The sequence below is a fragment of the Myotis nattereri genome, assembly GCF_964212035.1.
Source record: "Myotis nattereri genome assembly, chromosome: 2".
In the NCBI taxonomy this organism is placed as follows: domain Eukaryota; kingdom Metazoa; phylum Chordata; class Mammalia; order Chiroptera; family Vespertilionidae; genus Myotis; species Myotis nattereri.
In genome coordinates, this window is record NC_138076.1 from 149,347,696 (window position 1) to 149,363,045 (window position 15,350).

The window sequence follows — 15,350 nt, forward strand, 5'->3', positions numbered from 1 at the left end:
TATTTTTTTAAAAGGACAAATTCATCATTATTTGCAAATGATTTGACTATATAAAGAAATAAAACCTACTAGATTTAAGACTTCTGTAAAATGCATGGACATAAAATAAATACTACCTACTAAGAAATAATCACTAAAATGATAATAAAAAGCTCAATGGTATTTGGGGAGACAATATAAAAAACATTTAGTAGCCTCTACATAAAATTTGAAAAACTCAAAAATAAAATGCAAAATTGAGAGAAATGTAATTATAGTAAATGATGTAAGAACGCATGTGCTGTGTAAAGAACACAAAGAAATGAATTTTAAAACAATAAAAATTTCTTAATGATAAATGACAATGTGATTTACAAAAGATAAGTATATAACTAATTAATACATAGATAATGTTTAACCAGATACTTCATTCCTCAAATGAAAAACAGAATAATCAGGAATATTACATAGCTCTATAAAAACATTGACAACAAAATCTACCTTTCTGCTAGTAGTACACTAACTATAAAAGCTGTAATATAAACAGTAGCATAAATTCTGAATTGACTGAAGGTTATTATAATGGGAACTGGCCACTGTTATGCCTGTCTTTATCTACAGATGCACCTCTCCTGTGAACCCACAAACTATTCTAATGCTAAGTTTCCCTCAACACCTGCACATATTTCAGCATATGTCAACAAATATATGATATTTCCTCTGATTCTTCACTATAAAAATCATATACAAACAGTGAAAGCTAAATTCAAACTGACTAAAATCTTCAACTCCACACAAGCCATTACCTGTTAGACAGTAGCACGGCTTACCTGTTCCTCGGCCACAAGCAAAGGATGTGTGGATTCTTCTCCCACTGAAGGCAAGCGAGCACTTCCCACAGAAGGGTGCCTGCTTGAAGGATGGGACGAAGCATCTCCAAATGAGGGATATCGGGGATATCCATTAGGTAAGTTCTGAGCAGCAAACCCTGGAGCTAAGTTTTTGTTTGTTTATTGGTTTAAGAAGAAAAGCAGGATACAGAGGCAGGGGAGAGAAAATAACAATGAATGAGAATCCAATCTACATTGACAGGTTTAAGGAAGGTGTTTCTGGCAAGATATAGCAGAAACCAGACTTACCATTATTTAGATACTGATAAGTATCCTATCCTATCTAATAAAGAGGGAATGTGCTAATTACTGCCCTGCCCTCAAAGATGGCGGCGCCCACAGCCAATAAGGAGGGAATATGCTAATTGACTGCCCCACCCTCAAAGATGGCAATGCCCACAGCCACAAGATGGCGGCACCGAGTCCCCTCAGCACCACCAGGGCGGCAGGTGTGCGGCTGCCTCCGGAGTCCCCCAGACCCCTCAGCCCCCCAGCCGCTCAGGGTCGGCCTGAGGCTCAGGTAACCAGGGCCAGCCGAGGCTTGTGCTGCCGGCAGTGGCAGCAGCAGAGGTGTGACGGGGGCGTAGCCTTCCCCTGACCACCGAGTCGCCTCCCACCCCTGACCCTGAGAGCTCCCAGGCTGTGAGGGGGCAGATGGGGCTGAGGGACCCCCCTCCAATGCATGGATTTCCATGCATCGGGCCTCTAGTATAACTAATAAAAAGGAAAAGAGAGGCCTGGCCGTTGTTGCTCAGTGGTTGAGCATCAACCTCCATGTCAACATTCCATTCACATTTTAGATACTATGGAACAGTTAATGTCATTATATTTAAAATATTAAATACATTTATAATTATAGTTAATAGGTTTTTAAAACTGACAACCATTACTCTTACATTTCTAACATTTTATAGATTAAGTATCCACAGTCTATAGTTTATAAATGGCTGTTAATCAAAATACAAGAAGGAAAATGGGTACTTACTTGTAGGTGTTCGAGGTGTTCTGGGGACTTCCAATTCTGTCTGATGATTACTCCTTTCAACAACTGGCTCTTCCACCACATTTATACTGTTATTTTGCATTATCTCTTGTAACATGTTAAATAATTCTTCTGCACGGGCACACTTAAAGGCAAAGATTCCTACAAATATAAAACAGAAGGGAACAATGGTTACCACATCTTTTAAAAAAATACAGGAGCACCTGTCAAAGAATAAAATTGTAAAATAAGCATTCTGTGTACCAATAACAAGAAAGGCCATTTAAATAAATGATAAATTATTGAAATTCCCTGTTTCAAAACATAAACCCAAAAGGAAGTTCACAGAATAATTTTCATTTGTCTAAGGGAGATGGCCCAAAATAAGGCAGATAAAAATAAGATTTGCACACTTGCTTCAGTTTGCTTTTTAACAGCAGGGGGAGCCCAACTCACCATTACCAAAGTGATCCTTTACCATATGACAGGCCCTGGCTCTGTTATCATGTTACATCATTATAATAGTTGTAAGGCAAGGATTATTATTCACCTCTGATAGAGAAAAACAGAGGTAACTTGTCCACGGCCTTTCAAACTGTAGGCAGCAAAATAATCAAAGTTGCACTATTGGACTCCAAAATTTAGTTTCTTTCCCCAACAAGTTATAATAGTAAAAACATAACCCTGTTTACTGGGCTGGGACTAATCATTTACAGAAAATCTTAAAGCTAATATGAGCCAAAATTCTGGACACAGAGAATGTGCTTACTAAATGCTTGCTAAATGACTAGTTTACGATATCTCTTTTCTTAATGAGGCGCTTATTTAGGTAATTTTTTTATCAGAAAATAAAATATTAAGTATTGTATATAGAATAACTGAAAGAATAGTATTTCAAATGTGACAAGGTTTGTAGAAAAAAGTTAAAGGCTCTCCTACCTTGTCCAGTTTGACACCGTCGACCACTTTCAAAAGAGAAGAGATTTGAATCATAGCCATAGCGTCGCAGGCAGAGGTAGTGCCATTTCACCGAGTCACGTTTGCGAGTGTATAAGATCAGTTCTGTCTCTGTAAGTTCCATTATGCCAGAACCTAACTCATTCCCATCATCATCCACATTAATGACCTAAAAGACAAAGTTAATTAGTGCCAACTTAACGCTTTCACTTAACAGTCATACTCATATTTCACAGATTTGTCAGGAAAATACACTGTTGCTGATTGGTTCAGTTACTTACTCCTTTGTTAGTTTATTCACCAACCAATGTGTGTATAGGATTATGTAGCAGTATAATACCTGGTTCATATCTGCCAAGGAACTCACATTCCTACTGGGGAAATAAGTTCATGTTAAGATAAGGCCTTGTACTACTGAGTTTCAGAAAATGGCCAGAGACTGTGAAGCACAGATATTGCTTAGGATGAATTTACTACACCCCTGGAACTAGACAGTGTTGTACATGTATCTTTCCCACTTAATCCTCATAACACTCCTAAACTGAAGGTAATAGTGTAAAAATCAAACAAAGACATAGTGACAATCCAAGATCACAGAGCTACGAAGCAATAAGGTTATGACCTATACCTAAGTTTGTACAATCCAGAGGCTATGATTTATAGCAGACTGAGGCCAAACTACAAGAGACACAAAATAGCTGTGGATAAGTAAGGAATAGAGCATTTAGCTTCTAGGTAATAGAAAACCACAGACATTTCAGAATGATGAAAGAGTAATCTGATGTCAACTGCAGGAAGGATCACAGTGGTGACTCAAGGTAGAGTCTAGTTAAGAAATTATCCAGGCATGAATCAATGACTGGAGGTGGTGACAGGACTAAAAAGGAATCCATAAAATGGTGTTTTAAAGAAAGTAATATCAGAACTGTGTGGCTAATTGAATACAGAGGACCAAAAGGAAAGCATAAGATGATTTCACATTGTCAGTGAAAAAATGTCATCGTCATTTGTTAAAATGAGAAAAGGCAGAGTGAACAAAAAGGGAAATAAAGGATCTGGAGATAAAAGTGAAAATGTAAGATACATTAAGTGAAATAAAAGAATATCCAAGTAGGCAATAAGAGAGATAATTCAAGCAGTTTTTACTGACCTTAAACTTGTTCCGATGGTTATCTGGGACAGTGTCTTTATCTGGACAGCTACAACAGCTACCCATGGCTTCTTTCAGAAGACCATGTGAGCACTACATGAAAGGTAATTAGAAAAAATTATTAGATATAGGATATAAAAATCATAAAATTAAAAATGGTTTTAGAAATCATTTAACACAGCCCTGAATTATTTTGATGAGGAAAATTAAGCCCAAGAAAAGTATAAGGCTAGAGGTAGATTTCACACAACTAGCTGGTGATTTTGCTCACTGACAATAATAATTTTGTGAGGTAGACATTGCAGAAATCTCAAGTTTCCAGTTTAATTTGCAAAGGTCTGCCTATTTTTAAATTATCTTAACAAGCAAACCAATTTAACGTCTCATATGTAGCACTATTTAAATAAGTCACTCAAGGAATTAATCATTTATGGCTTACCAGGAATTTCATGTCCCTTTTTAATAAATTTACAAAGGATGCTAGACTTTTGACTTGGTTGTAGTATCTTTATGTACTCCACCAAACTAGAGTTCTTTGGTAAATCCAACACAAAACCAAATTTGGAATAGTTCACTAAGAAAGACAACTCAAAATTCACGCAATAACCTAAAGAGAATATTGGCAAAACTGATAGAGTGTATCTATCTAAACTTTCCTTTCCACTGAAGGTTACAGAAAAGAGGTTATAGGTGACATTAATTGTTTAAGAACATGCCAAATGAACAAAGGAAAAATCCAAAATGTCACTTACAAAGGAAAGAGAATGAATGTGACAATATTTGAAAAAAGCAACAAGAAGCTACAAAACACTAAAAACATAAATTTGATGAAAACTTGCTTAAAATTCTTTAGTGGCTCTACTACATTCAGGAAAAAAATTCAGAGCTTATCAGTATGCCATGAGGTCCTTCCCAGTCTGGTCCCTGTCTACAGGTCTCGACTGAACTCTCCTCCTCTCTGCTTCAAGCCCTACCCAGGCATATTAAACAGCTTCCCCAGAGTATCTTGTTCTCTCACACCCCTCCATGCTGCACCTCTTCTGCTTCTTTCTTTCTCAAGATTCAACCCAGACTACTGTGTGTTCAGGAAGCTTTCTCTGACTCCACCCAACTGGGCGAATTATACTTCTTATGTAACCCCCTGCCCCCCCGAAAGCACCCTGGGCTTCCCAGTATATCACAGCGTCTTTCATAGTGTTTACTTAGTAGAAACTGTGGTAGATGGTCTGTTTACTCATCTACCTTCTTCCCTACATCAGGAGCTCCTTTCCAGCAGCAATGAACCTTATTCATTTTTGCACTGCCCATGCCTAACACAACACCTAGCACACAGTAAGTGCTCTAAGTCTCTTGTAAGCTGAATGAACTGTACTAAACAAAGGTAAAGAATGTCTGGCAGGCATAAATATTAAGAAGGTAAAAAGGCCCAGCTGGTGTGGCTCAGTGGTTGAGTGTCAACCTATGAACCTTCCTCTTTGAAATAAATTAAAATATACTATATATATATATATATATATATATATATATATATATATATATCTCTATATATCTATATCTATATCTATCTATCTATCTATATAGATAGATATATATATATATATATATATATATATATATATATATATAGAGAGAGAGAGAGAGAGAGAGAGAGAGAGAAAGAAAGAAAGAAAGAAAGAAAGAAAGAAAGAAAGAAAGAAAGAAAAAGAGAGAGAGAAAGCCCTAGCTGGTTTAGCTCAGTGTATAGAGCATTGGTCTATAGACTGAAGGGTCCCAGGTTAGATTCCAGTCAAGGGCACATGCCTGAGTTGCAGGCTTGATCCCTAGTAGGCAGCATGCAGGAGGCAGCCAATCAATAATTCTCTCTCCCTTTTCCTTCCTCTCTAAAATCAATAAAAATATTTTTTTGAAAAAAGAGAAAAAATACTTTAAAAAACTATGAACAATACAATGGAAATAAATGCATGTCTATCAAAATTGAATCTAAACAAGTGAACAAGGAATCTAATGAACAAAATAAACTAATGAATAAAATAGAACCAGAGGCAGGGAAGCATGGAACAGACTGATAAATCTCAGAGGGAAGAGGAGAGGGGGGCTGGGGAGAGATTAACCAAAGAACTTACATGCATATATGCATTACCTATGGACACAGACAATAGGGTGGTGAAGGACTGGGGCGGGGCGGGAAATGATAGATTTCTTGCAATGGGAGGGAGCAGGGGGAAATATCTGTAATACTCCCAACAATAAAGGTTTAAAAACATTTTTTTTTAAAGGTATGTGCACTGGCTGGTGTGGCTCATTGGTTAGGGGTGTTCCCATACACCGAAAGGTTGCCGGGTTCAATTCCCAGTTAGGGCACATGCCTAGGTTGTGGACTCAATCCCCAGTAGGGGGCATGCAGGAAACAGCCAAGTGATGGTTGCCTCTCACTGATGTTTCTCTCTCCCTCTCCCTTCCTCTCTCTCTAAAATCAATAAAAATATATATATTTTAAAAAGAGTAAGAAAATATGATACTTGAGTTACTTACTGTTTTAAGATGCATAGATGTATGCAGGTTTGTAATCAGTAGGTCAGGAAAGGTTTTAGAATATAGGGGAGGATTTTCCCCGGAGAGCAGGCCTTGGAGGTGGTAGTGGCTGCCCTAAGCTAGAGGCTGCAGGGCAGAATTCTGCCATTCCTAGTTTCAACTTGGGATGCGAGGTGGGGGGTGGGGGGTGGGGAAGGAGCACCCAAGGCAAAGGTCTCCACCCCGTCCCCCCAGGTTTTAGTTAACCAGCGGAGTGTCTGAACCTCCCGACAGTGGCTGTATTTCCAATCTGGCCAGCTTCTCCCACATAGATGCTTTCTAGTTTCTGGGACTCTAGATAGAAGGCTGGGCCTCAGTTTTGGCCTGGCTTCTCTAACAAGCAAGAAGGGGGAGATGGGGATGGGCAATGGGGACTTGCTCTCCCTCTCCAGAGCCTTTCCCTTCCTACTCTTGCTCCCAGGAGCCTTGCCTTTGCCTTTGTCTCTTCTAAGCTCCAAGGGCCCTTCAAAGCCTCTGTAACTTGTCTCCTGAGCCTTCGCAGCCCAGCTGGCTCACTTCTACTACCCCTATAACTTTCTAAATAAATGTTATAATTTGAAAAAAAAGAAAAGAAAAAGAAGGGGGCAATGGGGATACCCAGAGGACGCCTTTCCTTTTGGCTGGTTCTAGCACGCTGTTTCATATCCCCTTTTTAAACCTGGGGGGGGCGGGGGGCGGGGGGAGAATATCTCTTCTGTTTATGCCAGACATGTTACCACAACACATGTACTACGAATCCAGGTAAGTCCCCAGTGGCCCCAGAGTCATTACTATCTGGTGACATTCTAATAAGTAATCTTTTTGCCAAACACTTCACAAGTATAGTCAGCACTCCATGGGTTATAGCCCAGCAGACAGTGGAAGTATGAATATTAGGCCAAGATATACGACCTCGATAGATTTAGGGTGTGGTCCCTTTAGGTACTACATCTGGTCAAAGTTGGGAAAATATCTGTATGATTTCACAAACAGTATTTGACACAGGCAGGTGGCTGGGATGTAAGCCAATCCTGAAGCCAATCCAAGGCTTTCTGGGAACTGTAGTTGCCTTTGGTTAAGAACTATTCCAATAGGGCTTTTTGGGAATTGTAGTCTTCCTAGACCTACACTTCCAAACCTAGTGATTTTTAGCTTTCCTGAGGACACGAACCATTTCCCCAGACCAAAAATGCCCAAACATAGGCTCCTGGGGGGAAAAAATAAAATTAAATTAAAAAAAAAATATATATATATATATATATAGAAAGAGAGAGAGGAGGAGGAGGGGGAGGGGGAGGAGGAGGAAAGAGAAGGGAAATAAAGGATGGATCAAGACAAAGGGGAAGACGAAAGATGAGTTCCAAAGTGAGACATCTGACCTGAGGAGGAGGAGGAATGCCTCATGCTGTGAGGAGAAAGGGAAGAGAATAAGGACATGTGGCACATAGTAGAGAAGCTGAAGGAGATTAACACTCTAAATTTCCTTTGTAAAATAGAAGGCAAATTTGCAAAATGAGAATGATAGGGTATTTCACTGAGGAACTACCCAAGAAAGGTTGCCAGATTATTGAGTAGGCTGTGCTGATAACTCAGAGAGGCTACAAAGTAAGATTATGCTGTTTTTCTAGCTGTGCTCAGCAGTCCAGAAGGTAGAAAGTTCAACGGGTCAGGATCAGTGAAGGTAAGAGGACAAGAAAATTAAAGAAAGAATATTGGCAACACGGGGTTGGGAGGGAGGTGTTGAAGTGGTCTATTCGGTATAGAAGAAGAGGGCTCATGAAATGGGAGAAAATGCAGGCAAAAAGGAACAGGAGGCTTTAGTAAAGTTGAAAAACAGACTTAGTATTGAGTGAGAGACTGAAATAACTGCAACAAAAGGCAGTTGTGGTCAATTTCTAACATAAAAGGAGACTTTTTTAGTGTGGAGTTTTCACCCACATCTCTGACTGCTCTTCGTGAACCACAAACTCCTAGGCAAGGAGAAAGGCAAAATACTAGATATTCTGCATTTACGACCACCAGACTAATACTTGGAGACCACATCTGAGTTATGTAAGACCTAATAATATGTGCTAATACTGTAACACTTGCTGAGAAACCATATGATCTCATCATCTCACAGTGCCAAGTTCATTACTCAGCAAAAACACAAATAGACTTACTATGCTCCCTTAAGAAAGCACCTTAGGAAAGTAACTAGGGTACATTCAAGAACAAAAGATAGCTACTGTTTGGGAGGATCAATATTGCAACAAGTTTGCTGAATATTTTATATTAGTTAACACTGTCTTAGTTTAATTAAAGCCCTTTGTCCTTATTCCTTGGAGGTGACAGCAAATCAGCAGGCAAAATGAGTGCATTCAACAAAACATTATTATGGGACAGATCGATAGTAATACAGTCTTAGTAGAAAATGTTAGCACCCCATTGGCATCTATGGATTGATCTTTCAAACAAAAAATCAACAAGAAAATAGTGGCCTTAAATGATACACTAGACCAGATGGATTTACTTTCAGAGCATTTCACCCCAAAGCAGCAGAATATGTACATTCTTTTCAAGTGCACATGGAACACTTTCTAGGATAGACCACATGTTAGCATACAAAACAAGTCTCAATAAATTTAAGAAGATTGAAATCATATCAAGCATCTTCTCTGACCACAATGGTATAATACCAGAAATCTACAAGAAAAAAACTGGTAAACACACAAACACATGGGGGCTAAATAACATGTCACTAAACAATGAATGGGTCAACCATGAGATTAAGGAAGAAATCAAAAGTTACCTTGAAACAAATGAATGTGAACACACAACAACCTAAAATCTATGGGACACAGCAAAACCAGTCCTACCTAAGAGAAAAAAATCATAGCAATACAGGCCCACCTCAAGAAGCAAGAAAAATCTTAAATAAACAATCTATACTTACATTTAATAGAACTAGAAAAGGAACAACAAACAAAGTCCAAAGTGAGTAGAAGGAAGTAATAAAGATCAGAATGGAAATAAACAAAATAGACTGAAAAGACAATACAAAAGATCAATGAAACTGTTCTTTGAAAAGAGTAACAAGATTGATAAACCTTTAAAGAGACTCATCAAGAAAAAAGAGGATCAAATAAATAAAATCAGAAATGAAAGGAAACAACTGACACCACAGAAATATAAAGGATTATAAGAAAATATAACAAATAAATTGGACAATCTGGAAAAAATGGATAAATTCCTAGAAACAATCTTCCAAAACTAAATCAAGAAAAATCAGAACACAGCAATGACAACTAATGAAATTGAAGCAGTAATTAAAAGACAAACAAAAAAAACCTCCCAGCAAACAAAAGTCCTGGACCTGATGGCTGGCTTCACAGGGGAGTTTTACCAAACACCGAAAAAAGAACTAACACCAATCCTTCTCAAACTATTTCAAAAGTTCAAGAGAGGAATCCCAAGCTTGTTTTATGAGGCCAGCATTATCCTAATTCCAAAACCAGATCAAGACACTACAAAGGTGAACACATATGCTAAAATCCTCAACAAAATATTAGCAAACCAAATCCAGCAATACACTAAAAAGATCCAACACCATGACCAAGTGAGGTTTCTTCCTGGGATGGTAGGTTGCTACAATAACTACAAATCAATTAATGTGATATACCACATAAACAAAATGAATGATAAAAATCATATGATTATGTTAAGAGATGCAGAAAAACCATTTGACAAAATCCAGCATCCATTTGTGATAAAAAGTCTCAGAAAAGTGGGGACAGAGGGAAAATACCTCAACATAATGAAGGCCTTCTATATATAATATCTAGAGAACCCTAAGGACTCCATTAAAAAACTACTAGAACTGATCAATTCAGTCAAGTAGCAGGATACAAAATTAATATTTAGAGATCGAATTGTCTGAGACCCCCAACCCATTTTGGTTTGTTGCTCACAGAATAATAGAGGCATTTTTTTTTTCTTTGCTTCATTGGTGGAGATGTCCTGGAAGTTTTAGGATATCTTCCCCTTAATTTTTCCTAGACACTCTGATTTTACTTATGTCTCTCACCTTTGCTTTCCCTCCATCCCCCACCACAACAGTAACTTGCTCCAGGCTTACTTTGTTCTAGTGTCTAGGACAGTGATGGCGAACCTTTTGAGCTCGGCATGTCAGCATTTTGAAAAACCCTAACTTAACTCTGGTGCCGTGTCACATATAGAAATTTTTTTTATCTTTGCAACCATAGTAAAACAAAGATTTATATTTTTGATACTTATTTTATATATTTAAATGCCATTTAATGAAGAAAAATTGAAAAAAAATTAGTTCGCGTGTCACCTCTGACACGCATATCATAGGTTCGCCATCACTGGTTTAGGAGATCCGTCTGTGACCAGAACTATGATTCCCAGAATTCCTGGTGCTCCCCACGCTGGGAGCGACTGAGGGAGCCACGTCCCCCCAAGCTGCTGGCTCTCCAGGTTCTGCTCTCTGCCTGGCACCTGTGTATGCAAATTAACCCACCATCTTTGTCAGGTTAATTTGCATATTCACTCCTGATTGGCTGGTGAGCGTAGCGGAGGGATAGTCAATTTACATGTTTCTCTTTTATTAGGTAGGATAGTGAACTATCAGGAAGAGAAACTAAAAGAGCAATCCCATTTATACTGCATCAAAAATAAATAAAACACCAAGGAATAAATTTAACCAAGGCAGTAAAAGACCTGTCCTCAAAAAAAATGGTAATACACTGAAGAAAAAAATTGAAGAAAATAAAATAAATGGAAGCATATACCATGTTCACAGATAGGAAGAATTAATGTCATTAAAATGTCCATTCCACTCCAAACAATCTATAAGCAAACACAATTCCTATCAAAATACCAATAGCATATTTCAAAGACCTAGAACAAATAATCTGAAAATTAATACAAAACCATAAAAAAATCTGAAAAGCCTCAGCAATATTGAGAAAGAAGAACAAAGTTGGAGATATTACACCACCTGATATCAAACTATAATATAAGGCCATAGCAATCAAAACAGACATGCAGATCAATAGTACACAAGAGAGAGCCAAAAAATTAACCCATGACTATGGTCAATTAATATTTGACAAAGAAGACAAGAACATACAATGGGGTAAAGATAGTGTATTCAATAAATGGTGTTGGGAAAACTGGACAGATACATGCAAAAAAATGTAATCAGACCCCCTTCTTACACCATGTACAAAAATAAACTCAAAATGGATTAAAGACTGAAATGTAAGACTTGAAATCATAAAAATCTTAGAAGAACACATAGTAAAATCTCAAACATTTCTCTTAGCAATATTTTTTCTGATATTTCTCCTTTGGCAAGGGAAACAAACAAACAAAAAAATAAACAAATGGGACTAAACCAAACTAAAAAATTTTTCACAGCAAAGGAACCATCAACAAAACAAAAAGACAACCTATTAAATTGGAGAACATCTGATAAGAAGAGGATATACAGAAGGCCAATAGACATATGAAAAGATGCTCAACATCACTAACCATCAGAGAAATGCTATTAAAACCACAATGAGATATCATCTCACACCTGTCAGAATAGCCATCATCAATAAATGCACAAATGACACGTGCTGACGAGGATGTGGAGATAAGGGAACACTGGTGCCCTGTTGGTGGGAATGCAGATTGCTGCAGCCACTATGGAAAACAGTATGAAGTTTTCTCAAAAAAAGAAAAAAGAAATTGCCCTATGACCCAGTGATTTCGCTTCTGGAGATTTATCTAAAGAAAACCCCAAATCACTAATTTGAAAAAATATATGCATCCCTATGTTTACTGCAGCATTATTTATGATAGCCAAGATGTGGCAGTAATTCAACTGCCCATCAACAGAAAAATTGATATATTGTGGATAAAAATAGCATGGAATATTACTCAGCCATAAAAAGAATGAAATCTCACCATTTGCAACAGCGTGGATAGACCTTGACGCTATTATGCTCAATAAATTAGTGAGAGAAAGACAAATACCATATGATCTCCCTTATATGTGGTATCTAAAGAACAAAATAAATGAACAAATGAAATTGAAACAGACTCATAGACACACAGAATGGACTGGTGGTTGCCAGAAGGGAGGGAGGTTGTGGGGGACTAGGAGAAAGAGGTGAAGGGGATTAAGAAGTACAAACTGGTAGTTACAAAACAGTCACAGGGATATAAATTACAGCATAAGAAATATAGTCGATAATACTGTAATAACTATGTATGGTACCAGTTGGATACTGGAAATATCTGGAGGTCACTTTATAAAGTATGTGAGTATTGAACCATTATGCTGTACATCTGAAACCAATCCTATCTAATAAAAGAGAAACATGGTAATTAGCGTATGACCACTACCCTTCCCATTGGCTAATCAGGGTGATATGCAAATTAACTGCCAGCCAAGATGGCTGACTGCAGCCAGGCAGCTTGAAACTAACATGAGGCTTGCTTGCTTCAGTGACAGAGGAAACCAACATTCCCCGCCTGCCGCTGCAGGCCTCTGAGCTGCAACTCTAAGCAACTATGTTACAAATATAGAAGCTAAACAAAACCCCAGAAACCTGCTTTAGTCCGCTGGGCTTCAGCCAGCAGGATCGCAACATTGTTTCAAATACAGAAGGTAAACAAAGGCCAGAAACCTGCTTTCAGCAGCGGAGGCCTAAGAGCTGGAGCCAAGCCTCAAAGCTAAAGCTGGCCCAGAATAAAAAAGAAAAAAAAGAAAAAAAGGAGCGGTTGGGAGCTTCAGTCACCTGCCAGCCTGAAAACAGGCCTCAGCCCCTCACCCAGGCTGGCCAGGCACCCCAGTGGGGACCCCCACCCTGATCCAGGACACCCTTCAGGGCAAGCCAGCCGGCACCCACCCGTGCACCAGGCCTCTATCCTATATAGTAAAAGGGTACTATGCCTCCGAGCACCAGGATCAGCGTGACAGGGGGCAGCGCCCAAACCCCCTGATCGCCCTGCGGCTCTGTGTGTAACAGGGGGCGGGGCCACAACCTCCCTATCCTCCCTGCTCTGTTCGTGACAGGGGAAGGCGCCCCAACCCTATGATCGGCCCTGCTCTGTGCCTGATAGGGGGGAGCTCCCCAACCCCCTGATCCCCCTGCGGCTCTGTGTGTGACAGGGGGCAGCACCCCAACCCCCTGATCGGCCCTGCTCTGTGTGTGACGGGGTAGAGCCATAACCTCCCCATCGACCCTGCCCTGAGTGTGAGAGTGACGGCGCCCCAACCCCATGATCAGCCCTGCTCTGTGGGTGATAGAGGGCGGCGCCCCAACCCCCACCCCAAGGGCCCTGCTCTGTGTGTGACGGGGTGGTGCCCCAACTCCCCTATCGGCCCTACTCTGTGAGTGACAGGGGGGAGTTCCTCAACCCCCTGATCGGCCCTGCTCTGTGCGTGACAGGGGGGAGCTCCCCAACCCCCTGATGGGCCCTGCTCTGTGCGTGACAGGGTACGGAGCCCCAACCCCCCTGATGGGCCCTGCTCTATGCGTGACAGGGGGTGGCGCCGCAACCTCTCCATCGACCCTGCCTTGAGTGTGACAGGGGACGGTGCCCCAACCCCCCAATTGGCCCTACCCTGAGCGTGACTGAGGGTGGCATTGCAACCTCCCAATCCGCCCTGCTCTGTGCATGACAGGGGGCAGCGCCCCAACTCCCCAATCGGCCCTGCTCTGAGCCCGACCAGGGGCTGCACCTAGGGATTGGGCCTGCCCTCTGCTACCCGGGAGCAGGCCTAAGCCAGAAGGTCATTATCTCCTGGGGGGTCCCAGACTTGCGAGAGGGCACAGGCCGGGCTGAGGGACCCTCCCTCCCCCCTGAGTGCACAAATTTTTGTGCACCAGGCCTCTAGTATAAAATATTAGTGAAAGTAAACTATAATTGAAAAATTTAAATTTATAAAAAAAAGAAAACATCAAATTTCTTGTTTAAAAATATAATTTGTAGACTTAATGATTTTTTAATGCTATTTTTTAAAATATATTTTTATTGATTTCAGAGAGGAAGGAAGAGGGAGAGAGAGAGCAACATCAATGATCAGACAGAATCCTTGATTGGCTGCTTCCTGCACACCCCCTACTGGGGACTGAGCCTGAAACCTGGGCATGTGCCCTTGACCGAAATCGAACCCGGGACCCTTCAGTCCACAGGCAGATGCTCTATCCACTGAGCCAAACCAGCTAGGGAGATTTTTTTTTTTTTAAGATAAACTTCAACTCACCTAGATCTGGCCATGAATATGCTTAACCTTTGCTGCAGCCGCAGGAGTTTAATCATACTTCAGAACACCATGTTTTCTTCATTTGATGACTTAACCTAAAAGAGAGGAGAATTTTTTATTTCTTTTAAAACAATAATTTTCCTTATGAGATTTCTGGCAGCACTGTTAGTTCAAATTATCTATTTAAACTCAAAATATCTAAAATTTGATTTAAAATTATTTTTTTGTTGTTAATCCTCACCCGAGGATATTTTTCCATTACTTTTTTTTTAAAGTGAGTAGAAGGGAGGGGAAGAGAAACATCGATGTGAAAGAGACATATCTATTGGTTGCCTCCTGCAGATGCGCTGATGAGGGCCAGGGATTGAGCCTGCAACCTAGGTATGTGCCCTTGACCGGAATCAAACCCGGGACCCTTCAGTCTACAGGCTGATGCTCTATCCACTGAGTCAAGCCAGCAAGGGCTAAAAATCATTTATTTAATAGATAAGATATATTTTTTAAAATATGATGTGTAGATGTTATAATTTCTTAAAAGAGAAAGTAAAAATGTAATAGTTTGAGCTCTATGTTTGG

General features: G+C 39.9%; 1 protein-coding gene across 2 annotated transcripts in view; it reads right to left on the minus strand.

Moving 5' to 3' along the window:
* Positions 1-14,869, minus strand: part of LOC308512768 (T-complex protein 1 subunit beta) — a 51,718-nt gene extending 36,849 nt beyond the window's left edge. For both annotated transcript variants that reach the window (XM_081082404.1, XM_081082406.1), the window contains exons 1-5: positions 14,775-14,869; positions 3,959-4,051; positions 2,791-2,977; positions 1,855-2,013; positions 810-973 (exon numbers count right to left, since the gene is read on the minus strand). In XM_081082404.1, coding sequence (XP_080938530.1) covers positions 810-973; positions 1,855-2,013; positions 2,791-2,977; positions 3,959-4,024 — 576 coding nt within the window. In that variant the 5' untranslated portion in view covers positions 4,025-4,051; positions 14,775-14,869. The remainder of the gene's footprint in view (positions 1-809; positions 974-1,854; positions 2,014-2,790; positions 2,978-3,958; positions 4,052-14,774) is intronic.
* Between the last annotated feature and the right edge of the window lie 481 nt (positions 14,870-15,350).